General features: G+C 43.5%; 2 protein-coding genes across 4 annotated transcripts; one reads left to right on the top strand and one right to left on the bottom strand.

Annotated features, from left to right (window-relative positions):
• The first annotated feature begins 6 nt into the window (after window positions 1–6).
• u2surp (U2 snRNP-associated SURP domain containing) lies at window positions 7–14,702 on the top strand. Of its 2 annotated transcripts, XM_034226461.1 has the most exons (17): window positions 7–113; window positions 1,074–1,117; window positions 4,123–4,227; window positions 7,412–7,478; window positions 7,565–7,728; window positions 7,809–7,971; window positions 8,055–8,134; window positions 8,220–8,307; window positions 8,399–8,539; window positions 8,673–8,862; window positions 10,449–10,529; window positions 10,633–10,684; window positions 10,779–10,926; window positions 11,003–11,113; window positions 11,187–11,314; window positions 14,049–14,231; window positions 14,307–14,702. In XM_034226461.1, exons 3-17 carry the CDS (start codon window positions 4,148–4,150, stop codon window positions 14,440–14,442), a joined length of 1,812 nt encoding a protein of 603 aa, XP_034082352.1. In that variant the 5' UTR covers window positions 7–113; window positions 1,074–1,117; window positions 4,123–4,147; the 3' UTR covers window positions 14,443–14,702. The 2 variants fall into 2 exon arrangements, with proteins under 2 accessions (XP_034082352.1, XP_034082353.1); XM_034226462.1 differs by lacking the exon at window positions 1,074–1,117 and having other exon boundaries at window positions 47–113.
• Window positions 14,703–15,073: 371 nt separating this feature from the next.
• LOC117552815 (acyl-CoA dehydrogenase family member 11-like) lies at window positions 15,074–23,374 on the bottom strand. 2 transcript variants are annotated; one of them, XR_004570033.1, is made up of 8 exons: window positions 22,588–23,374; window positions 19,331–19,416; window positions 19,175–19,246; window positions 17,512–17,666; window positions 16,560–16,676; window positions 15,739–15,848; window positions 15,412–15,662; window positions 15,074–15,373 (listed from the first exon to the last, which is right to left on the bottom strand). XR_004570033.1 is itself a non-coding variant. In XM_034226463.1 (7 exons), the coding sequence occupies exons 1-7, from the start codon at window positions 22,677–22,679 to the stop codon at window positions 15,554–15,556; spliced, it is 741 nt and encodes a 246-aa protein (XP_034082354.1). In that variant the 5' UTR covers window positions 22,680–23,373; the 3' UTR covers window positions 15,074–15,553. The 2 variants fall into 2 exon arrangements, 1 of the variants encoding a protein (XP_034082354.1); XM_034226463.1 differs by having other exon boundaries at window positions 15,074–15,662; window positions 22,588–23,373.
• Between the last annotated feature and the right edge of the window lie 2,744 nt (window positions 23,375–26,118).

Raw genomic sequence — 26,118 nt, 5'->3', positions numbered from 1 at the left:
CCCTCCCCACGCCTCCCTCCGGCCTCCCCTTCAACTCACTGCCCCGCGAGAGGCTGAAGAAACCCAACGCCACACTCCTTCCTCCGCCCAAAAACAAGGAGGAGTTTGAGAAGGTAACTTGTCAGCCTGGGCTTTTATTTCTCATGGGTTTATGGCAGTGTTTTGTTAAATCAGCCTTTTAGTAGTGAGCAGTCAGAGCAGGTTCTTAATGTAAGTATATGTGAATTAAAGTCGTTTTTATTATATGGGTCAATGACGTAGAAGAGCTTGTTTAAAAATACAAAAACTCAGAACATCTATTTACATTTAACCAACATGTAGATTGTTGCGTACACAAATGATTATTTTTCGGTGCTTTAAGTATTTTTTCCACCTTAATTAATCGGATGTGCGCTTAGAAAAAAATGTGGTGCGACCATGATTTATCGTAAAAATAAATAATTTCTGTGACATTATTTTACAAGCTTCAACTCAAACGTGTTTTTAATAATGTCTCGGTTTGATTTAAATATCAAAACAGCGCTTTGTAATGTTCTAAAGGACTTAAATAACATTTAAAACATCATGTTAAATAAGATTTTTATATAGAGGCGAAGTCCCGCCCATCTACTTCCAACCCATGGGACCTTATTTCGGAAAAGTTATGTATTGAAGTCCCCCGGAAAGGGAGGGACTTCTTCGCCTCTTAGTTTTCGAAACAGCATTCAAGACCGTCAGTCGCACCACAATATATTTTAGACACTTTGATTAACAAAAGAAAATATTAATATTGTGTGTACATACATTTGAAAGCTGCTACTATAATATAGTTAAGATGATTTAAAGATTATTTTTGACGCTTGGAAAGAAAACCGGTGCCACGACATTGACCCATATATGAAAGTGTGGGAGTAATGAAATGTTAGCGTGTGGAGATGATTAGATGATTGAAATGAAGTCAAACACTGACAGCAGTGAAGGAAAGCAGTTGTTGTCTATTTGCACTTTAAATACATTTTTTATATTTTTCACCTGTTGCCTTTTTAACAATACTCACATTCTATGTTTATTATCTGATGTGACTTCATATACAGACTCTGTCGCAAGCCATAGTCAAAGTGGTTATCCCAACAGAAAGGTACATGTTTTTCTTTTTTTTAAATTGGTGTACAAACTTAGAAAACAAAAAAACATCCCATAATGAAGCTCAAGCTTGATCTGTTGATCCTCACATGCTACGGGGGCCGGGCCGTGTGGGCGAGCAACGGTTGGAGTTATTGTCATTTTCATTAGTGGATAGAATAACACCGACTCTCATCGCTCATATTTCATTTTGAACAGAGGTGGGACGTGACTACATTTACTCAAATGCTTAAGGACAATTTTGAGGTACTTTACTTGAGTATTTCCACTTTATGCGACTTTGTACTTTTACTCCACTACATACCTTTAGTTACTTCACAGATGTGGATGAATGATGTGAAATCTAACCAAGTGTTGAATCAGACTTTAGTTCCTCCTGGAGTAAATCCACCAGCTACCCTGCAGTATACAAAGTACTTCAAACTAGCTGCACCTTCACCAGCTTTGAGAACACTTTCATGATCAATCATTATAAAACATATCATATATATTATTCTGAAATGGACCAATCTGCACAACGAATACTTTACTGTCGCTACTTTCACTATATTTTGATGAGAATACTTTTATACTTTCACTTGAGGAACATTTTGAATGCAGGACTTTTACTGTAACAGAGTATTCCTACACTCTGGTACTTCTACTTTTACTCAAGTACAAGATCTGAGTACTACTTTCACTCAAGTATAAGATCTGAGTACTTCTACTTTTACTCAAGTACAAGATCTGAGTACTTCTACTTTTACTCAAATACAAGATCTAAGTACTTCTACTTTTACTCAAGTACAAGATCTGAGTACTACTTTTACTCAAGTACAATATCTGAGTATTTCTACTTTTACTCAAGTACAATATCTGAGTACTTCTACTTTTACTCAAGTACAAGATCTGAGTACTTCTATTTTTACTCAAGTACAAAATCGGAGTACTTCTACTTTTACTCAAGTACAATATCTGAGTACTTCTACTTTTACTCAAGCACAAGATCTGAGTACTTATACTTTAACTCAAGTACAAGATCTGAGTACTTTTACTCAAGTACAAGATCTGAGTACTTATACTTTAACTCAAGTACAAGATCTGAGTACTTTTACTCAAGTACAAGATCTGAGTACTTGTACTTTAACTCAAGTACAAGATCTGAGTACTTTTACTCAAGTACAAGATCTGAGTACTTCTACTTTAACTCAAGTACAAGATCTGAGTACTTATACTTTTACTCAAGTACAAGAGAAGTAAGCTAAGCATCTTTGAGTTCCAGAAAAGCGCTATAGAAATATAATTTATTATTAAGACATGAGTACTTCTACTTTTACTCAAGAACAAGACATGAGTACTTCTACTTGTACTCTAGTCCAAGACATGAGTACTTCTACTTTTACTCAAGAACAAGACATGAGTACTTCTACTTGTACTCTAGTCCAAGACATGAGTACTTCTACTTGTACCCTAGTCCAAGACATGAGTACTTCTACTTGTACTCTAGTCCAAGACATGAGTACTTCTACTTGTACCCTAGTCCAAGACATGAGTACTTCTACTTGTACTCTAGTCCAAGACATGAGTACTTCTACTTGTACCCTAGTCCAAGACATGAGTACTTCTACTTTTACTCTAGTACAAGACATGAGTACTTCTACTTGTACTCTAGTACAAGACATGAGTACTTCTACTTTTACTCTAGTACAAGAAATGAGTACTTCTACTTGTACTCTAGTCCAAGACATGAGTACTTCTACTTTTACTCTAGTACAAGACATGAGTACTTCTCCCACCTCTGCTTTTTCAACATGTAGTAAAACATCATCCTAGTGCTTTTCAAACGAGCTGCATCATCATGACCTTTCTCCATACTTCCCCATCGTGTTGTTTTTGAACATTAGTGACACAGAGTCAGCTGACCGTAGATCTGTAGTGATGACACCCTGCTCTCGGGCCATTGCTCCCTCCCACCAGTCTCCCCCCTTTGGCCTCTGTCTTTATTCGGGAGCCTCAAGTAAATCTGGGGCCCCCTCCCCCTCTGCCATTCAAATCCAAAACCCACCACTATTAGTCTCTATATGACCTTTGACATTGCCTTGGTGAGCAGCACAAGTTGAACTGTCTGCAGCAGCGAGGGGACCTGAAAAGCATCATGGGGATGGATTGGGAAAGTATACTGAATTTTACAACCCCCCCGCCATTGGTATGATCGGCTCCAATACAAGTAATGTGATCTGTGTTGTCAAAATGAAAGACATCACTTTTGTCTTGTTGGCCACTTTAGGTTAATTGTATGCAGCCTGCACCATGTATCTGTCACAGACGATCTGATTGCCATTAGCAGATCTCATTTTAAGATACTCATGCCACAGTCCTGTACTGCTTTGGTTCTTCCTCACTTCACATTAGTCAGGACATTAGTGGGAACTGAAAGGCATTAACCGGTCTGTTTCAGTTCATGCAGTGTCTTATCAACGGTCTCTCTCCTACTTTCCAAGCTCACCTGTCGTGCAATGTACTTTAAACCCTGTTGCACTGTAGCTCTTAAAAACACATACATATGAACATGTTAGATTGTATGCACATATTGTTAATTGAAATGATAGTTTTACTGTAGTTTCATTTAAAGTTTTTTTTGCAGCATTTATGCACTTTTGATTCATACATAGGCTCAGTCACAGTTGCATTTAATTTGTGCGTGGTCACGTGACACCTTTTGACAGTTGTTTTAACTAAGATAAGGCTTCACAATCAATTATAACTTATATATATTAGTGACATCTTAACCTCAAAACGCATTAAAACAAGTTAAATGATGGCGGTTACAGCCTACTGTGTGTAATATCTGCAGTTACACCCTGCTAAACATGTCAATAAAGCATTGTTTCTGCGTATAGTCGACTGTTCCTGAGTGTCCGTCCACCTCGCACACATTAAAGTTACACAGACAGGCTTTCTGTAGTGTTCAAGAGTCAGGCCAGTCTGAATCCGTGTGCTTTAACTGTGTTTTTCTTGTAGGAATTTGCTCTCTCTCATCCACCGAATGATCGAGTTTGTGGTGCGTGAAGGCCCAATGTTTGAAGCCATGATCATGAACAGAGAAATCAACAACCCCATGTACAGGTAAGCCATCGTGCACATCAGCATAGAGAGGCGAAGTCCCCGCCCGTCTACTTCCGCCCCATTCGGACCTTATTTCGGGAAATTATGTATTGAAGTCGATGGAGAGAGAAAACATATCTTTTGACCCGTTTGAATTGTGCCACGAATTACACATATGATGTTTGTCAATTTAAAAGATAATTTCAAAGTCAAAAAAGTCACAGTTTGTCGTAAAACTGTTGAAATATAAGACTATGAAAAATACGCAACTAGAAAGACTACAAATCCCAGAGTCCCGGTCCCGCATGCTGGCTCTCACGGAAACCGACTAACTCCCCTTGTGTGTATGCACAGCTCTCAACGTGCCCAGACTTGGAGTGATTTTCACCCTCTTTTAATACTTTCCGCCTCATTCTGAAAGAAAGGAGTGAAATGTTCCAACGTGACGGCCGTCTGGGTGTGTGGTGCGAGACGGGAGATGTAGTTCATTGAGCGGTTTCACACACACATGTGTTACTTCACAGTTTGACGACGAGAGCCAGCATGCGGGACCGGGACTCTTTCTAGTTGCGTATTAGTCATAGTCTTATATTTCAACTGTTTTACGACAAACTGTGACTTTTTTGACACGGAAATTATCTTTTAAATTGACAAACATCATGTGTGTAATTCATGGCACAATTCAAACGGGATCGAGAGATAATCTTTCTCTCTCCATCAGAGGTCGCGTTAACCGAATATTTTCCGTCTATGACGGATTTTCTTTAACAATGACGGACAAATCTGAAAGCAGTCCGTCATTTTGACAGATTAGAACAAACTCGGAACAGCGCCAAAGTTTCCCCGCAGCGAGGCTCCGGTGTTATGCCGTGTTATGCATGCCCTCCAAAAAGGAAATCATACCGTATCCAAACCTAACTGTGCCGTACAAATCATTGACATGTCTGTGAGTTTTGGCTTTACGCTAGGGCTGTGCGATTATGGCAAAAATCATAATCACGATTATTTGGTCAATAATTGATATCACGATTATTTTGACGATTATTCATTGACCATTTATTGAACTTTAAAACAAATAATATTTTACCAATAAACAAGATCAATAAATGTGTTGGAGCGCTCTTCCAAAACCATACTAAACATATATTATTAATATGATAAATAAAAATAAATTAGACCAAAATAAATGAAATCAAACATGTTGCAGTGCACTGTCACAACCTACTGAACACTCCTTAACATATAGCCAACATTTTGGTAAAACATATTCAACATATTCCACTCAGTTAAACGTTGAAGGCTGGCCAACCGTCATGGTCCAGAAGTAACAGGAAATACATGAACTACAATTTAAGACCAAATAAAAATGTTTAGGCCACCATGGCAAATGCTGGTAGGGCTGCTCGTGTCATCTCTTAAAGATGTTTTGCAAGAAATACCAGCCTGTTTACATGGTCTGGTTTCAGAGATGAGCGCAGGCAGGGGACGATATTGCCACCTGTACTGAAGACCCTCTCTGAAGAGGAACTTGTGGCAGTGCTGCCACATATGACACAGGAAAAAAAGAAAAGACTCTGAAGAACCCTTTCTTTGCCATTATATAAAAATAGTGTTGCTACAAAAGTATAAATTAGGCTTACTAATAAGACAACTCAGATCTGAAGCTACACAGTAATCTGCTGCAGCAACAGTGCAATAAAAAAGACAACATTAATAGAATCAAACCCCATTTTTTGTTGCATTTTATTAGAGTATAAAAAGAAATGCCTTTAAAATAGGATGCAAGCAACACTAGTTTCTGAACTGATAGACTATAATCAATTTAAACAGAACAGATCTTAATGTTTGCATTCTTATACCATTTTGTACAATAATTATCATGAATAAGTTCAAACAAACTAAAACTTACAGCAGATTAATAACGGTATCTAAATTGAGTTTTCATTATATCAAAAACCTGTTGAAATGCTACTGTTATTTTTACTGTCCCACAAAAGCGCGTCGGCAGCCTCCATGAATGCTTCTTTCATAACTTCGCCGTCTTTGAAAGACTTAATGTGTTTCGCAAGAACGTGACTGACACGATAAGATGCTCTGGTAGCAGCCTTGCTCTTGTTGTTGGGCCTGGTGAAAATGGACTGCTGTGCATTTAGCTGTCCTTTCAGGCCCCCTCCCCTTTTGGGAGCGTAGGGCAGAATTAGGAGGGAATTCCGTCTCGTAGCGTTTGTGCACTGTTTTGAAATGCCGCTCCTAAATGACCCTTCTTCGATAAAGCCACGCTCGCATTGCAGATGAGACAGATGGACTTTGAATTGGAATAGATACAAAAATAATGATCCTCCCACTCGGAGTGAAAATTATATATTTTGGGCTTTTTTGCTTCTGCCATAATTGCGGTCTTGTGTGTGTGCGGACTGTCACTCCTGTTGACCATCCATGCTGTTGACACGGACAACGAACTAGTGCACTGCTCACCAGCCACGCCCGGACACATGGGGTGAGGCCGGCCAATCACAAAGCTTTGATGCGTTCAAGTGCATTATTCTGGCACGGGAACATTATGTTACAGGACATTAACGATAAAACAGAATATTGTTGTTCTATTTTTAGACACATCTCGCGATCGACTGGGAATCTCCCCGCGACCCTTCTTTTTAACGAGTTGCTGCTCTTGTTCTGACATCTTCGCTTGCGCTGAACACTCACAACACATGTCACTCCCACGTGGCCGAGTGGGCTTTTAGGGAGGGGCGAAAGCGCACCCACCAAAATAATCGTATTTTGTCAATTATGCTGTTTTCCTAATCGTCGCAAGCCATAATCGTAATCATGATTAAAATACGATTAATTGCACAGCCCTACTTTACGCTGTGCACGCTCCCGCGAGGTGCAGCAGCCATGCATAACACGGCGCATGTGAACTGTCCCTCCCCCCCGTTGACAGTTCACGAGCATGCTCTTCCCCCCCCCCTCGTCAGAGTTGTGTAAAGGCCGACGGGGTAATTCTGGATTTTGACGGAAGTTTTACGATCCTGTCCGTCGAAAAAGTCTAGCTAACCTCTGCTCTCCATTGACTTCAATACATGCTTTTTCTGAACCAAGGTCCCGTGGAGGAAGGGGAGGGACTTCGCCTCTGTTTCTGTTACATTTGATCATTTCAGTAGTTTTTGTGACCCTTTTTGTGACGTTTGTGTTTCCTTTCCAGGTTTCTATTTGAGAACCAAAGCCCAGCACACGTATACTACCGGTGGAAGATCTACACCATACTACAGGTGAGATTTCTAATTAAAATAGCTTTGAATTCAGTGAAGTGTCTCAGGAGGTTGTATCTTGTAACTGTTCATTATTACCTGCTCAGGGTGAAGCGCCAGTCAAGTGGAAAACGGAGGACTTTAGGATGTTTAAGAACGGCTCCTTGTGGCACCCGCCTCCTCTGAACCCGTACCTTCACGGTCCGTATGATGACGGGGAGGAAGAGGAGGTAGAGGAGGAGGCCGGCAAGAAAGGCTGTTTGAAAGAAGAGTAAGACCATTTCCTTATGCTGTTATTTAAAATGGGGTTTTACGCGTCTGTCTGTTTATGCTTTCCTCTCCTCTCTGCAGTGAGAGGGACAAACTGGAGGAGATGCTGCGAGGGATGAGTCCCAGGAGAGGAGACATCGCGGAGGCCATGTTGTTTTGTCTGAGCCACGCAGAAGCAGCTGAGGAGATCGTGGAGTGCGTCACTGAGTCTCTCTCCATCCTCAAAACCCCTCTACCCAAGAAGGCAAGACGCAGTCTATTCATGTGAAATACTGTGGTTAAAATGATGATTTAAATATAATTCATATTGTTCTCCTCACGTTTCAGATCGCACGGTTATATCTAGTGTCTGATGTGCTGTACAACTCCTCGGCCAAAGTATCCAATGCGTCTTACTACAGAAAATAGTACGTTAAATCTGCTTTTTTGTGCTTTATTAGAAGATTGGAATACCTGACTCATCTGCTTTAAACTCATATTTGTCTTCAACAGTTTTGAGGCAAAGCTCTCCCAGATATTTGCAGACCTCAACGCGACGTACAAAGCGATTCAGGGTCACCTTCAGAGCGAGAACTTCAAGGTACAAAACCACACAACGGCTACACAACACACTTTACAGATTGTCTCTTACACACTAAACGCTCCTGGTCTGTTTTACTCCGTGTGTGCAGCAACGCGTCATGGCGTGTTTCCGCGCCTGGGAGGACTGGGCCGTGTACCCCGACCCGTTCCTCATCAAGCTGCAGAACATCTTCCTCGGTCTGGTTAACATCGCAGCCGTGGAGAAGGAAGTCCCTGTCCTCATCGTGGAGGTAAACACACTCTCCTCACGGTGCAGAAACGTGTCCACATAACATTTACACAGTGTTACCAAAAACACATACAAGTGTAAAAAGCAAGTAGCATTATTATTCTGTATTGAACCCCTGACCCTGTTTGTCCCAGGCTGAGCCAGCAGAGGACATCGACGGCGCTCCCATAGGGGAGTATGCCGATGTGGGTCTGATGGAGGACGTGGACGGCGTCCCGATCGACGGCGGACACATCGACGGGGCTCCGATCGACGGAGCGCCGCTGGACGACCTGGACGGCGTCCCCATTAAACCCATGGAGGAAGACATCGATGGGATACCTTGTGAGTATTTGTTTTAATACTTTATTTAGAATTTTTCCTTTTAGATACTGCAGTGGCTTTTTAACCTTATCCTACATGAGCCACTGAGGGGTGGGAGCGGGAGAACTAAGTTTGGACGCGTGTTCCAGATGACAAAACAATGTCCATACGACATTTATTTTGTTGTCCGTATAGCCTTTCTGTTACCTTTCAGATACCGATGTATGCACGCCAGTCACGCTGAATACAAACAGGTTTAACACACAGCTCATATTAACACGGCTTCTGCCGACACAAAACACCTTCACCTGATCACCTAGTGATTACACACACACACACACACACACACACACACACACACACACACACACACACACACACACACACACACACACACACACACACACACACACACACACTAGGGGGCACCACCCGGCTGAAATGGCCTCTTCGGGGAGGACGAGATCAGAAAAAATGTGCATTACTGAAACCCACATAGCTCTGCCTCACTGTCTGTCTGTGTGTGTTCATGTGGAAATGTGTGTGTGTATTAGGAAATGTGTGTGTGTATTAGGTGTGTCTGTCATGTGAGTATTTCCAAAGCTAATCATTTTTCCATCCTGCCAATCAGACAGTGATGTCAGAGAGGGGGAGAAGTGGGAGGGAGGCAGAAAGATGGGGGGGGATTGCAGCTGAAAAGTACCCTAGTGTTTTATATGCGAAACCAGCCTGAAACACACACCCGCAGCCTGGCTGTGAGTCTGTGTGCTCACACACAGACTCACAGCCTCGCCGCGTCCCGCCGTCTCAGGGATGAGAAATCCGTGAAGCTGCAGCTGAGAAAAGATTGTGTGTGTGTGTGAGAGGTCGTCGTTACGTCACTTGGTTTCCGGAAGAAACAAATGGAAAAATAGAAATCCCCAACGAGGCGTTCTGGGGCAGCACAGACAGGTCTTCTCTGTGTTAGAGTGTTACTCGCTACAGGGTGCACTTTGAGGGTTTGAGACTCTGCAGACCGTTCACATGCAGAACAACCTTCATAACACAAGGGGACGGGTGAGAACCAGAAAAGCATGACATGGGCCCTTTAAATAAACGTGCAGATAAAATACAAACAAAGACACATGCATTATGGCTCCAGCAGTTACAATAAAGCAAAGTCACCCGAAACCTTTCCAAGGCGTACAAGAGCCGGGTATTAATGACTATTTGAACATGTTTCTCACAGGAGTCTACATGAAAACATCTGAGCACAGAGTAATACAAGAACATGGACAATTCCTGAGAATAGTCTAACGCTGCCAGTCGACAGCATCGTAGACATAACAAAAAGGCCACGGGTAACCCACTACCAACACACAATAACTGGGGATGGATTGCCCAACATCAGAGCAAAATAAGAATTACGCAGTCTTTAGAGGAAGTCAAATACAAGCAGCGGCAGAGCTCTTTAATTAAATGATGAATGACACGTCTTCCACACCTTAATGAAGCACTCTGGGTTAAAGGGAACTGGCTCCATCCTAATGGTGTGTGTTCTAATGATCCACATGTTCCACCGGATGCAGCTCTCGCACAGTGACTCAATATGTTGTTTTGTTTTTTAGTGGATCCATCAAAGGAGGCAACTTTCAAGGTAGCACCGTCGAAATGGGAAGCGGTGGATGAAGCCGAGTTAGAAGCTCAAGGTGAGACTACTCGTTTTTAACAACTTGACTTTACCTGATATCTGTCTCTTGTTCTGATGTGTGTGTACTTTGTTTTAATACCCGGTCTTTCTTTGCTCCTTAGCTGTGACAACTTCAAAATGGGAGGTATTTGAGCAGCCAGAAGAATCCAAAAAGTGAGTCTTGCGTGTCTGTGCTACGTTTTGAGTATTATTGCAAATCAAAAGTACACATTTTAATCTTATTCATGAACTGTTTCCACCTCTGCAGGAACGATCATGACAGTGATTACGAGGACAGGAGCCCCCGCTCAGAGGATAACGGGACCTACTGCAACCCCTCCAGAGACGACTCTGATGTGAAAGCCAAGATGTCTGAAATGAACGAGGAGAAACGCACCAAGCTCAGAGAGATAGAGGTACTTTATCGCTCGTGCCAAGTGTTTTGAAGGCTTATGACACGACGTAAATATCTTCATTGTCTTCATCACACAGGTTAAAGTCATGAAGTTCCAAGATGAGCTGGAGTCTGGGAAAAGACCCAAGAAGACGGGGCAGAGTATTCAGGAGCAGGTGGAGCACTACAGGGACAAACTACTACAAAAGGTACGGCTCAAACCCTCTGGATGTTCAGTCAAACACAAGAGTCTGAATTCTAAAACTACGGCCGTTGTTGTAGGAAAAGGAAAAGGAGAAACTCGAACGGGAGAAAGAGCGGGAGAGGAAAGAGAAGGAGAAAGCTGAGGCCCGGTTGAAAGAGTTAAAGAAGGAGAAGGAGAAGGAGGACACGCCCACCAGGAAGGAGAGGTGAGACAGACACTTCCTTTCAGAGATAACAGTGCCTGAATAATCAAAGTGTACATAGTGTTCGTCCCTCCTTTAACCAGTGGAGCCCCATGGCATGACATCTAGCCAGAAGCAGCGTCTCAGGGCTTCTTAACATTAACAAACTGAATGTGTCATCCCCGCTTAACGGGAAGAAACTCAGCTTTCAGACGATATTAACCATTTTTAGCAAAACGAAACACAAGGCTCTGAATTAGCCCTGAGCGAACGCATGGTAGAACACCCTTCTTACTTATCGGATCTGCACAAACAAGATGTCGATTAGCAAACTGAGATTCCACAGATTCCAGACATAAGTATCATCACTGAACGACGACAAACACAAAAGTAGCTTTACGGGACCAAATCGGCTAAAAACGTCTTACCTTTGCTATTTCTGATCAATGGCAATAAAACGATAAACACGCTGCTGGAGGTTAATCCCTGATAATCCAGCTTCATTTTTATGTCAATAACGGAGATTTCATATTAGCTAATAGCTATTAGAGCAGGCGGACCGCGGTCCGGATCCGGACCCAGACGCCGACCTGTACGGACCCGGACCTATAATCAATACATTAATAGGGGATTTCAATTTTGACGGGGCGATTCTATTTCAACCGCCGCCGGCAGGGGGCGAAAGAGACGAGTGAGCGATACAGGGAGAGAAACACAGAAGAAGAGACGAGAGCCCGGCAGAGAGAAGCGGAGAGGAGAGTGAACAGGCGAGTTAGCGGCAGACAGGGAGAGACACATAATGACACATGGCGCTCTCCAAGAAGAGGAACGTGGACAGTGAGAACAGAGCTTTTAACCCCGAGTGGACTCATTCATGTTCATCCTGCCCACTGGGAGCACAGAGCCAGTGTGTCTCATTTGTTCAGAGACCGTGGCGCTCATTCAAAGTGCCAAAACGCCACTGAGACAAAACACAAAGTGTTTGACCAAACATTCGCTCTCAAGTCAGAACTGAGGTCACAACAAATAAGTATCGTTCCAGGGCAGGCTAACCGAGGCTAACCAATGAGCACATGCATGTGTATGAGACACCATTTCAGCCCAGATTTAAACTGGCAGGACGATAAGCTCCAGCTCAATTCTCTCAGTGAACCAAAACAAGAGGGAAAGAAAGAGAATTGTTATGATGTGTAAAGACTGATATTGTTCTATAGTCGTCTGAAACTGTTCAGTCATGATGTGAAACGGTTAACAAAGAGAAAGGGAAACTCAAGCTGCTGCTACACTTTATTTTATTTATCTGAAATTAAGCACTTTTAAGATTTTCAAAAGCTATTTTATTTATTTTCTCTATTATTTTTAAATGCAGCCCGAGAGGAACATTACACACATCCACAGTCTTTACTGTATATCTGTAGTTCAATGTTAATTGACAATAAATATTGTTGTTTAGGAATTGTACTTTCTTTATTTGATTAGCAGTCAGTTGTTGATTACATGCAGACGTTGATAAAGCTACTTCAATATATATCACACTAGTTCATGAAGCAACTTAGACATGTTGAAGTTCCGGACCTTTGCATGGGGAGATGTTCTCTAACTGGACCTCGTTGAATACCCCTGTACTTGAGTGTATGACAGCTTCCTGTTCCGGGGCGTTCTGGCATCACTCATTCACCAATGGGTAATGTTTAGATGGATTTTAGGAACCTCCCCTCGATGCTATTGGCTCTAACGGTTAAAAAGAGGTGTCAATCATCAAAATCGACCGAGGGGGGCCAGAGATATGGAAAATGCACCCAAATGACCCAGAAGTGTTTTTTTCTTTCTAAACCTCTCTAAAAAACCGTCGCTTGTTTTGCATCAACCTTGATACAAGGGTACCGACTATAAGCCGCGCCTTTTCCCCCATTTCCCGACCCTGCGGTTTATATAACGGTGCGGCTAATGGCCACCTCCTAAATCTATGGATTTACAGGTTACAGTCCACCACCTTTAACTCTATGGGCTCTATGGAGCCCCCCACCTTTAACTCTATGGGCTCTATGGAGCCCCCCACCTTTAACTCTATGGGCTCTATGGAGCCCCCCACCTTTAACTCTATGGGCTCTATGGAGCCCCCCACCTTTAACTCTATGGGCTCTATGGAGCCTCCCACCTTTAAGTGGCGGGCTCCAGCAAAGAGTGAGCCAGGAGCGCACCGTTTAAGTGTCTGAAACGCTATGTGATGCAGTACAGTTTGCACAGCACATGTTCTGTAGCTACTATTGCACTAAATGGTAACACTTGAATACGTTATGCAACTTGTTTGTTGAAATGTTAATAAATGGGAGCTTCCTCAAACAGCCATCTCTTTCCCGACAATCCCCTCTGTGCACGAACCCTTACATGAAACATTAAAACACCTGCGGCTTATATATGTACACATTCAATTTAGCTGCTGCGGCTTATATTCAGGTGCGCCTTATAGTCCCAACATGACGGTACTTATGTTATAGTTTGGATTCCTAAAGCTTTTAGATCCCATCATCAAGGGTGCTTTTCACTATAAGTCATGTTTTTTTACACATGTTAAATTAAATTGTACTATGTTCAGTCTGAATTGACTTTAAAATAAAACATCTATATTGATTCTGACTTCTCTAAATCCAACTCACAGGTTTATCTTTGCTTTGAGGAAAAAGTGTAGTTCTGGTCATTTGTTCTGGAAATGTGATTTTCGAGGTTTCCTTCCTAACCCTTTATCTCTGGTTGATAGGAAGCGTCGCCACAGTGGTTCGCCCAGTCCGACGCGGAACAGCAGACGAGGTCGATCAGCTTCTCCCCGTTCAGAGCGATCGGAAAGATCCGAACGCTCCGAGCGCTCGTACTCTAAAGACACGTCGTCCCGGTCCACCCATAAAGACTCGCCACGATCCAGCATCAAGAAGTCCACAAAGAGGTGAGAGATGGGTTTGTATTAACGCAGTGTTTGTACAGGTTCAACTCTAATCCTACGTCCTGTTGGTCCCACTAGATCTCCCTCACCTCGCACACCCAAGCGATCCAGACGGTCGCGCTCAAAGACGCCCAAAAAATCCACCAAGAAGTCCCGCTCCAAATCTAGGTCCCCTCATCGGTCCCACAAAAAAGCGAAGAAAAGCAAACACTGACGTCTCCAAACCAGCCGTGTTGTATAAAAGATTGACTGGATTTGCTGCATGGGTTTCCATCTGGTGTACGAAGGGATGGGGCCATTGTTTTATATTGTACAAAAAAAAATAATGTGCTTTTGTGTCCTGATTTCCGCCCCCCCCCCCAAATCACCTCCCGATGGAATTGATCCATGTGATGACAATAAGTCATGCCGTCATTTTCTGTTTTTGTAGTTCACAATAAAAAGGATTCCTAATAAACTGCTGTCTTTTTTAAATCCTGTGTCGGTGGTTCTATGGATCCGTCTCTCCTCTCCTCTCCAGCGAAACCTAGGTAGGGGTCTTTTCCAAAGGTATCAGGCTCGTTATCCGGAAAGAAAAGGAGGTCTTGGATCGAAGGACCAATGATGTTAGGAAAATATCACTCGACACCGAGTTGAGAATCAAGTCAGGTACTAATTTATTCTTGCAAGAAGGAGCAGAGTTAAGTCGCATACAAGGAATGCTGCTCAAAGGAGCAGGAAGTAACATCAAGCATATAGTCTTCCCTCCGCTACCAGCCTCTTAAACAAGGCCTGCCCCCCCGCTGACACATCATAGACTATATGCATTACAAATGCACACACTGTCATACTCCTATTCTGATTTCATAGTTTATATGCAAACATTCATTCATAGCATTCTATTTCCATGTCAATTACTGCTTTATTTTATTGCTATTTAACTGTATTCTATTACGGTGTAAAATATTTTGTGTTTTTTATATGGACATGACATCAAGTCAAATTCCTAGTATGTGCGAACCTACCTGGCAATAAACCGGTTTCTGATTCTAAAGTCAGGAGGTATCAAACGGTGTCGGGAAGGCGTCGGGACATCTCTGGAAAGGCAGTGTTGCTCTTTGCCCCTCAATAGGAGGAGACAAAGTGTGTGTGCTCTCGTTGGTATCAACAACATGCCTTCTCCTATCTACGAAGAGGCCGCTGCGAGGTCACACACAGTATCATGCCCATCAGAATAATAGAAGACACCTGGTATTTTCTCCAACACACCACAAGATATACACAACTAATCGTGAGTAATTAGTGTAGGGTAATAATCGCTCTTGTTGCAGCCACATGTTAATACTTCACAGCTTGGCCTTCTTCAGCTGATCCCTCAGCTCCAGGTGAGCGATGGAGGACAGGTGCACCTCGTCCGGTCCGTCAGCAATGCGCAGCGTCCGCACGTATGCATACCTTGGAGATAAAGGTAACATCAGGAAGGAAAATAGGTATTGCATATTTAGCATGTGAGCAGGGGGAGGTAGCTTACATCTGTGCGAGAGGGAAGTCTCCGGAAACACCTGCGCCTCCATGCACCTGGATGGCGCAGTCCAGCACGTGGCAGGCCATCCTGGCTGCTGACACCTTGATCATAGCAATCTGGGGAGAGGAGCAGAATGTAAGAGCTTATGGGAAGTCTGTCACCCAATTATATCAATCTGTTTTATTACCAAGTAGTTTCCACACATGCTATACTGTGACTTTTGTCATTTATTTCAACATGCTATATTATCACTTTTCTGTCATTTTTAACGACATACAAATACTACGCCTTATTTCCACATAAAATACCATGTTTCAGACTTACTGTTTTTGAAATAAGGCACGGTATAGTGTGTAGAAACCATGTATCGTATGTCGTTAAAAATAACAGAAAAGTCATATAGCATGTTGAAGAGAATTACCAAAAAGTCCCCCCTTATGTCCGGAGCTAACTTTTTAGATAAGGGTCCCCTCTTATATATATATAATTTTCCACATGAAATACCATGTTTTTTTTAAAAGACATATATATATATATATATAAGGAAAAAAGGACAGTGATGTAGAAATAAGGCGTACGTTGATCAAAATGACAGAAACGACATAATATACTATGTCGAATGTTCACATCCAGTTCGTACTAATGAAAAGGTAACTACTGTGGATTCGGGACTCTACCCGCATTTGCTCCTGTGGGTAATGTCCACAGTATTGACATTTACATGTCTAATATGTAATTGTAAAGCGCTTTGAGCACCTGTAAAAGCGCTCTAAATAAAAAATGTAATCCATTATTATTATTGTCTCTCAGATTATTGAGAGTCCCACCTGTCTGCGAGCCGCCCGGCCGCCCAGCGAGTCCAGAGCCTGAGCAGCGTGCAGCGTCAGCAGGCGGGTCTGATCTATCATCAGACGGCACTCTGCGATCCAGTGAGACACCACTTCCTACAAACACAGAAGAGGCAGCATATTAATCACGCTGCATCTATAAATCAGTCCACTAGGTGTCACCAGCAGGTCATACCTCAAGCCTTTCAAGATGCAAGGCTTTTATTGTCATTTGTACGTAGCTACTCCAACAGTGCAACATAATAAAATAGCCAAAAACCCAAGTACTCACATATTTGAATTAAGTAAAAGTAGAAAAACTACAAGTAAAAGTCATTTAAGACTGATATTAAATGTCATTAGTGTGTTCCCGCTACACTTTTTCTTAATGCTTTTTGTGAAGCACTTTGAATTGCCTCGTGTTGAAAGCTGCTGTATAATAAACTCATCCTGGCTTACACTACAGCAGGGGTGTCCAAACTACGGCCCGGGGGCCAAATGCGGCCCGCCCTCACTCAGCAAATTCAAAAAGTATAATGACTTAAGTATCAACTTCTGCTTGTCTCCTTAAATATATATGTTCAAATACATTACACAGTATTCATGTGTTAAGAAGCCCAATAACACACTCACATAACAACCTTTAAATACACCCTTCATATGTCCTCTTATTATCAGCAATCTGAAGCTTCTGTTTTAAGGAATGAGCTGCTAACAAAATAAATGAAACCCTACGGAGAGCTGTGTGGTTCTTTCATCAATATCAACCATCATTTATCTACATTTGATTGATTTCTCTAACTTATAACTAATGAGGCAATATACCTCTAGGGAGCGGCCCAGCCCTTCGTATATTTTTCTATATGTGGCCCTCGGTGAAAAAGGCTTGGCCACCCCTGGCCTGCACTACACCAACAGCCCTCGAGTTAAAGAGGGTTGGATGTTCACTTACATGTTGGTACAGTTTCTTTCCGAATGTTTCCCTGGAGGCAGCTCGTCGGCAGAGCAGCTCCAGAGCGAACTCTGCCGCTCCGACGGCTCTCATGCAGTGGTGCAGCCGACCTGGACCCAGGCGACCCTGAGCGATCTCAAAGCCCCGGCCCTCGCCTGAAAAATGTTAGAACAATATCACTCGTTTCCAGTTTGAGCTTCAACCTCAGGATCCATGTGTCTGTGATCCTCTCCAGAATGGAAGGAGTCATCACATACAGAGACTAGTTCCTGAACAGTGTCCTTCACATGCTGATATCCAAGAGAGGGAGTTACACAGTCACAAGATGGAGGAATAGAAAGCAGTATTCAATGTTTACTTCAGATTAGCTCCACGTCAGAAATGAGCATGCTTGATGTCTCTCTCCATAGAGGCTGAATCCTCATGTTAATCACATAGCTATCATATGCCTCAAACAGTCCTGATGCTCTTCTAGGTAATCACACATCCTGTCATGTTCACAGCTACAGTTGGGATACCTTTGTTATCACGTTACTCTCAAACACCTGCCCTTTGGAATCTTTTAAACTTACTCGACTTTGATCTCAGTGGGTTTTGTTTTCCAGTGACATCTAGTTCATTTTATACGATTTTACTAACCCGGTGTGCCCCCCTTCCCTCTTTGTATTATTATTATTAGTTTAATTTTAACACTCCTTTTAAACTTATTTATAATCAATTTATTTATTCTGATTATTGGGGAGATTGTTTTAATTCTACTTGTTTTTATTATTGCACTTGTGTTTTAATACTTGCACTTTTAAATGTATTTAATGCATGGTTTTAACTAACAGAACTAGAATCACTTTTAAATTAACTATCTCATTTAAGGTCACACACACACATACCATGTATACATCACTTCAGGGGACATTACATTGACTTACATGCATTTCCTGGAGACTTATCCTAACCTTAACCATAACCAACACATGCCTAACCCTAACCAAGTCTTCACCCTAAAATGAATGATTCCCCTTATGGGGACCTCCAATTTGTCCCCATAAGGGAGGCGAGTCCCCACACGTGACTGTGTAAACAGATTTAGGTCCCCACAAGTATAGTAATGCTAGGACACACACACACACACACACACAACACACACACACACACAACACACACACAACACACACACACACACACACACACACACACACACACACACACACACACACACACACACACACACACACCACACACACACACACACACACACACACACACACACACACACACACACACACACACACACACACACACACACACACACACACACACACACACACACACACACACACACACACACACACCTCAGAGCTTGTATAATGCTTTTCAAAGGGTTTTTATAAGGTCTTAATAGGGCTATGTTTATGGAGTTTTTTTAATGTTTTTTTAAACGCCTATTTACCGAGAGCCAGTGCACCACGCTCTTCCACAACCTAACCCTAAGTCCTAAAGGATTAAACTATAAGAATTACAGTATGCCATTAAAAAGTTAGAGTTACTATGACTAAGCCCAGCAGGGAAATTAAACCTGTGGCCTAGTGACCTCACACACATTACTGCTGTGGAGTGGCTTCTGAAGAGCAGTGGGATGAGTGGAAACACGCAGCGAGTCGCTTACCCAGGAGGATGTTCGAGGCGGGGACTCGCACGTTTTCAAAGTGCACTTCGAAGTGGCCACCGTGGATAGCATCTGAGCACAGAAGAGAGGGAAAGATGTTGTTAATTCGCTCAGGAAAGCAAGTAAAATACACAATATCAAAAGCACTTTTCCTACCATCCTGTCCAAACACAGTGAGCGGTCTGACGAGCTTTACCCCCGGTGTTTCCATGGGGACCAGGATCATGCTGTGCTGCCCATGCCTGAGGAACAACATCACAACACGGCTTTAAAGGTCCCCTGTTACACTGTTTTCATCAATATATCACAGGTCTCAGATATATCCAGAGCCTGTCTCTGATTGGCTGGAACACCAAACAGATCATGGCAGCATTACCCATAATCCCCTCTGTTTCAGCCCTGTCTCCAAAGTGCTGATTCTCTGTCTGTTACTTGAAGATAAGGAGCCCCTCCCCACGCCCCTCTGAGAGAGAGTTGGTTACAAAGAACTCAATGGAGCTCTAGGAGGAGATTCAGGTGATAAGGGGGGGGGGGGGGGGGGGGGGTTACCTTGGTTGCTGATTGGCTAATGGTGACACAAGACAAAACATCGTTATGACATCATAAAGTGGCCAAAATCTGATCAGCTCAACAGGTTTTATAGAAATGGATCAGGACAAAAAGAGAGAGAATCTATTTTAGATCTATGACTCCACAGTAACCATTGTGACTACGTTTTTGCAAACAAGGTTGGGTGTGTGCCTGCCTGGATACACACTGACATAACAAGGAGAAAGTGCATTACAGATGTAGGGCGTGGTGCTTTCCCATGTACAACTTAAATGTTTCTAACTAAAGCCACACGATTTAACGGATTAAACAAGTGTCAACAAGATTAAGTTGAAACATTTGACTGTAATGTGATCCAAACCTCCAGGCAGAAAGACGAGGAGGAGGGTGACAATGCAAGTAACCAAAGTCGTTTTCTATTATTATAGTGGCACAGAAGAAGAAAATACTCTGTAAAGAAAAGTGTAACCGAACACTGAGAGCAGAGGATTGGAAACTGTTTATAAGGCATAACGACATAGTATACTAAATAAAATAAAAACAGTATTTTATGTCGAAATAAGGCAAGTTGATAAAGATGACAGAAACAACATTGTTGGGGAATAATTCGCCCTGCATGTCCTCCTCCTCCTTCGCCCTCTGACGCAGCTGACCGGCCTTGAGCAGCCGCTATCTCCCGTAAGGAGGGGCTGCTCTAGCAAGTTGTTGATGTTGCCAGTTTGTGAGCGGGCAGCTCTCGGTCAGAGATAGTTGTTGTTGTGGGACACCTGGAACACATCCTTCTCAGGGTGGAGATGACCTCGAGCCGTAAGCGACTGTGATTCAGTGTCCTCAGCTGTTTAGTCTCTCTATTGAAGAATGTTGATTATTACACTCTAGTTAAAACCTGGAGCTGCAGGAGGGCTCTGCAGAATTGATGGTGGCATCTCAACCGTGTGGTCAGACCGTGGCCCGGGACATGTCTCGTGAATTCTCCGGCCGAAGCTCCAAATAAACCTTCAGTGTTTGATATCAGAGCTCCAGCTCTCCTCGTGTCTCTCTGAGTCCTGACTCCATCAAAGCTCCAGCTCTCTGAGTCCTGACTCCATCAGAGCTCCAGCTCTCCTCGTGTCTCTGAGTCCTGACTCCATCAGAGCTCCAGCTCTCCTCGTGTCTCTGAGTCCTGACTCCATCAAAGCTCCAGCTCTCCTCGTGTCTCTCTGAGTCCTGACTCCATCAAAGCTCCAGCTCTCCTCGTGTCTCTCTGAGTCCTGACTCCATCAGAGCTCCAGCTCTCCTCGTGTCTCTGAGTCCTGACTCCATCAAAGCTCCAGCTCTCCTCGTGTCTCTCTGAGTCCTGACTCCATCAGAGCTCCAGCTCTCCTCGTGTCTCTGAGTCCTGACTCCATCAAAGCTCCAGCTCTCCTCGTGTCTCTGAGTCCTGACTCCATCAGAGCTCCAGGGCTCCTCCTCGTGTCTCTCTGAGTCCTGACTCCATCAGAGCTCCAGCTCTCCTCGTGTCTCTGAGTCCTGACTCCATCAGAAGCTCCAGCTCTCCTCGTGTCTCTGAGTCCTGACTCCATCAGAGCTCCAGCTCTCCTCGTGTCTCTTGAGTCCTGACTCCATCAGAGCTCCAGCTCTCCTCGTGTCTCTCTGAGTCCTGACTCCATCAGAGCTCCAGCTCTCCTCGTGTCTCTGAGTCCTGACTCCATCAAGCTCCAGCTCTCCTCGTTGTCCTCTGAGTCCTGACTCCATCAGAGCTCCAGCTCTCCTCGTGTCTCTCTGAGTCCTGACTCCATCAAGAGCTCCAGCTCTCCTCGTGTCTCTCTGAGTCCTGACTCCATCAGAGCTCCAGCTCTCCTCGTGTCTCTCTGAGTCCTGACTCCATGAGTCCTGACTCCATCAGAGCTCCAGCTCTCCTCGTCTCTCTGAGTCCTGACTCCATCAAAGCTCCAGCTCTCCTCGTGTCTCTGAGTCCTGACTCCATCAAAGCTCCAGCTCTCCTTGTGTCTCTCTGAGTCCTGACTCCATCAGAGCTCCAGCTCTCCTCGTGTCTCTCTGAGTCCTGACTCCATCAGAGCTCCAGCTCTCCTCGTGTCTCTCTGAGTCCTGACTCCATCAGAGCTCCAGCTCTCCTCGTGTCTCTCTGAGTCCTGACTCCATCAAAGCTCCAGCTCTCCTCGTCTCTCTCTGAGTCCTGACTCCATCAGAGCTCCAGCTCTCCTCGTGTCTCTGAGTCCTGACTCCATCAGAGCTCCAGCTCTCCTCGTGTCTCTGAGTCCTGACTCCATCAGAGCTCCAGCTCTCCTCGTGTCTCTGAGTCCTGACTCCATTTGCTTCAGAAGTTTCCCCCACACACGAAATATACTTTGTCGAAAAATTCAAAAAGACGACAGTGTTTAATGTCGAAATAAGGCTCGTTATAGCAGAGAATTGGAAAACTGCTTCCAACATTTTGGAATGATATTACCTGTAGTCAGGGTTCGAGTTATAATCTGAGCTTTACTAACATTAGGGGCGGAGATAAATATATCAATAACAGCCGGGTAATAGCGTAAATAACGGGTGATATTTGTACCTTGGAGGTGAAGTGCAGGCATAGTGTCATTCAAGAGAGAATACGATGCGTAGTTCTTTTGGAAAACATGTTTTTCTTTGAGCCTATTTACCTCGTTAACGTAAATAATACTCATCACATTGTAAATTGCATTATTTGTGATTAAAGTAATGGTTGTTGGTAATGTATTAGCGACCCCCACCGATGTATGATTTCACTGCTTTCATAGGAGCTCAGACGCCTCCTTATGGGAGCTCATTGGTTCCACATAACTCCAACCCTGCCTGTAGTTGATAACATGAAATGAGATAATCAATGTTTCTCTGACCTGCTGCTCACATCCTGAGAGGCGCTCCTGCACATCACGATGGCCACTTTGCACTGAGGGTTACCAGCACCTGGGGGAAAGAAAAAAAGCATCTGATGGTGTAACTAACAATGGGAGAGGGAGCGTTTTAAAACATGTGGGTTTCAATACTTGTAATGGAGTTCGTGACAGATTGAGACAGCCACAGGTTGAGTTACATTTCCTGAGTTGGATTCTTTCACATTGAGCAACATGGATAGTTTGTCATTAGGAGATGTTGTGTTTTTGTTAGAAACTGAAAATGTACTTTCTCAATAAAAAAACGAAATACTTGGGAAAAGAGCCATCATATTAATAACAAGATACCACACAAACTAGATGTCAAGTGATCTGGATAGCTGATACCAAATGTAGAATTCCTCAGTACAGTGCACTCTCAGACAAACAGTCTCTAATGTGGCTTTGAGTCCCAGAGGCACAGACAGGGCGACCAATCGTCTGCCTTCCTGTTTAGATTTATGTCCAAAGTGGCGCAAAAAGTGTCCCCTGAGGAAAGGACATCTGGACACCAAACAGCGACAAGCAAGACATCAACGGTCAGAGTATTCACATTAAAGAGGACACATTCTCTGGAGGGATCACAGGGAATTGAGTCTTTGCAAACCTAAAGAAACCACTACAGGCTAAAGCGTAATAGGGCCTCTTTTTGGTGATAAAACTGAGTAAATGTGACAGAAAAACATTAAGTGATTAAACTTCTAATAACCCTTTGTAATAGAGGATGTTAAAGGTCTCCTATCATACTGTTCTTCATCAATATATCACAGGTCTCAGATATATCCAGAGCCTGTCTCTGATTGGCTGAAACACCAGACAGATCACTGCAGCATTACCCATAATCCCCTCTGTTTCAGCCCTGTTTCCAAAGTGCTGATTCTCTGTCTGTTACTTTAGATGAAAATAAGGAGCCCCTCCCCACGCCCCTCTGAGAGACATTTGGTTACAAAGAACTCAATGGTGCTCTAGGAGGAGATTCAGGTGATGGGGGGGGGGGGGGGGTTACCTTGGTTGCTGATTGGCTAATGGTTACACAAGACAACACATCGTTATGACATCACAAAGTGGCCAAAATCTGATCAGCTCATTTTCAGACAGGTTTTTATAGCAATGGATCAAAAACATGTTGATGTAGAAGAGACATGAAGAAGAGGGGACACATGTTGATGTAGAAGAGACATGAAGAAGAGGGGACACATGTTGATGTAGAAGAGACATGAAGAAGAGGGGACACATGTTGATGTAGAAGAGACATGAAGAAGAGGGGACACATGTTGATGTAGAAGAGACATGGAGAAGAGGGGACACATGTTGATGTAGAAGAGACATGGAGAAGAGGGGACACATGTTGATGTAGAAGAGACATGAAGAAGAGGGGACACATGTTGATGTAGAAGAGACATGAAGAAGAGGGGACACATGTTGATGTAGAAGAGACATGAAGAAGAGGGGGACACATGATTGATGTAGAAGAGACATGGAGAAGAGGGGACACATGTTGATGTAGAAGAGACATGAAGAAGAGGGGAGACACATGTTGATGTAGAAGAGACAGAAGAAGAGGGGACACATGTTGATGTAGAAGAGACATGAAGAAGAGGGGACACATGTTGATGTAGAAGAGACATGAAGAAGAGGGGACACATGTTGATGTAGACATTAGAAGAGGGGACACATGTTGGAATGTAGAAGAGACATGAGAGAGGGACACATGTTGATGTAGAAGAGACATGAAGAAGAGGGGACACATGTTGATGTAGAAGAGACATGAAGAAGAGGGGACACATGTTGATGTAGAAGAGACATGAAGAAGAGGGGACACATGTTGATGTAGAAGAGACATGGAAGAAGAGGGGACACATGTTGATGTAGAAGAGACATGGAGAAGAAGGGGACACATGTTGATGTAGAAGAGACATGAAGAAGAGGGACACAGTGTTGATGTAGAAGAGACATGAAGAAGAGGGGACACATGTTGATGTAGAAGAGACATGAAGAAGAGATGGGACACATGTTGATGTAGAAGAAGACATGGAGAAGAGGGGACACATGTTGATGTAGAGAGACATGAAGAGAGGGGACACGTGTTGATGTAGAAGAGACATGAGAAGAGGGGACACATGTTGATGTAGAAGAGACATGAAGAAGAGGGGGCCACAGTGTTGATGTAGAAGAGACATGAAGAAGAGGGGACACGTGTGATGTAGAGAGACATGAAGAAGAGGGGGACACATGTTGATGTAGAAGAGGACATGAAGAAGAGGGGACACATGTTGAATGTAGAAGAGACATGAAGAGAGGGGACCATGTTGATGTAGAAGAGACATGAAGAAGAGGGGACACATGTTGATGTAGAAGAGACATGAAGAAGAGGGGACACATGTTGATGTAGAAGAGACATGAAGAAGAGGGGACACATGTTGATGTAGAAGAGACATGAAGAAGAGGGACACATGTTGATGTAGAATAAGACATGAAGAAGGGGGACACATGTTGATGTAGAAGAGACATGAAGAAGAGGGGACACATGTTGATGTAGAAGAGACATGAAGAAGAGGGGACACATGTTGATGTAGAAGAGACATGGAGAAGTGGATTTTGCGTAATAGGTGACCACACTGGGGGAAGCGTGTTTGGCTCGCGGCACGGAGGGATTGCCTGTGAACTTTACATAACTTGTGTCGGTCCCTGGTACGAGGTGAACATCAGTCAAGCCCCAACACGTCCTGTCACACTGGAATGAAAACCAAACCTCAGCCCAGTGATCCATCCTCCAGGGAATGCGACACAATAAAAACACAAACGCCTTTTCCCCTTGCCAACAATGTCTGACTTTAAACACATATTTTATGGGAGCATACTTTTCTGTGACTTTTTAGGGTTACCAAATGTGTTTATTTCTCAGTAAATGCATGTGAGTATAACAGAGGGAGAATTTCCTTTCAAGTTAAAAGCCACGTTAGTCCACTGCATTTCCCTAATGTGAGTGAGGTTGGTAAATAATATACACAACACACAAACAATGCCGACATTCCAGTGAACAATAAGCTGTTTAAATGGGACTAACATTCATCTTTTAATTCCTCGTAGAAAAGGGTTTTTACCGGCACTCTGAACACACACACACACACACACACACACACACACACACACACACACACACACACACACACACACACACACACACACACACACACACACACACACACACACACACACACACACACACACCACACACACACACACACACACACACACACACACACACACACACACACACCACACACACCACACACACACACACACACACACACACACACACACACACACACACACACACACACACACACACACACACACACACACACACACACACACACACACACACACACACACACACACACACACACACACACACCACACACACACACACACACACACACACACACACACACACACACACACACACACACACACACACACACACACGGTGGA

Source organism: Gymnodraco acuticeps, unplaced genomic scaffold (genome assembly GCF_902827175.1).
Source record: "Gymnodraco acuticeps unplaced genomic scaffold, fGymAcu1.1, whole genome shotgun sequence".
Classification (NCBI taxonomy): domain Eukaryota; kingdom Metazoa; phylum Chordata; class Actinopteri; order Perciformes; family Bathydraconidae; genus Gymnodraco; species Gymnodraco acuticeps.
The sequence above is the reverse complement of the archived record's forward strand: the minus strand, read 5'-3'. Positions and strand labels throughout refer to the sequence as shown.

Bases quoted from the DNA above. Each gene is read 5' to 3' on its own strand.
- u2surp (XM_034226461.1), top strand. From the start codon at position 4,148: ATGATCGAGTTTGTGGTGCGTGAAGGCCCAATGTTTGAAGCCATGATC. The intron at 10,530-10,632 runs GTGAGACTACTC...TTTGCTCCTTAG, and splicing joins AGCCGAGTTAGAAGCTCAAG to CTGTGACAACTTCAAAATGG. The intron at 10,927-11,002 runs GTACTTTATCGC...TTCATCACACAG, and splicing joins CCAAGCTCAGAGAGATAGAG to GTTAAAGTCATGAAGTTCCA.
- LOC117552815 (XM_034226463.1), bottom strand. From the start codon at position 22,679: ATGCTTTTTTTCTTTCCCCCAGGTGCTGGTAACCCTCAGTGCAAAGTG. The intron at 19,417-22,587 runs GTCAGAGAAACA...GTTGTTCCTCAG, and splicing joins TCTCAGGATGTGAGCAGCAG to GCATGGGCAGCACAGCATGA. The intron at 19,247-19,330 runs GTAGGAAAAGTG...TTCTGTGCTCAG, and splicing joins CACTGTGTTTGGACAGGATG to ATGCTATCCACGGTGGCCAC.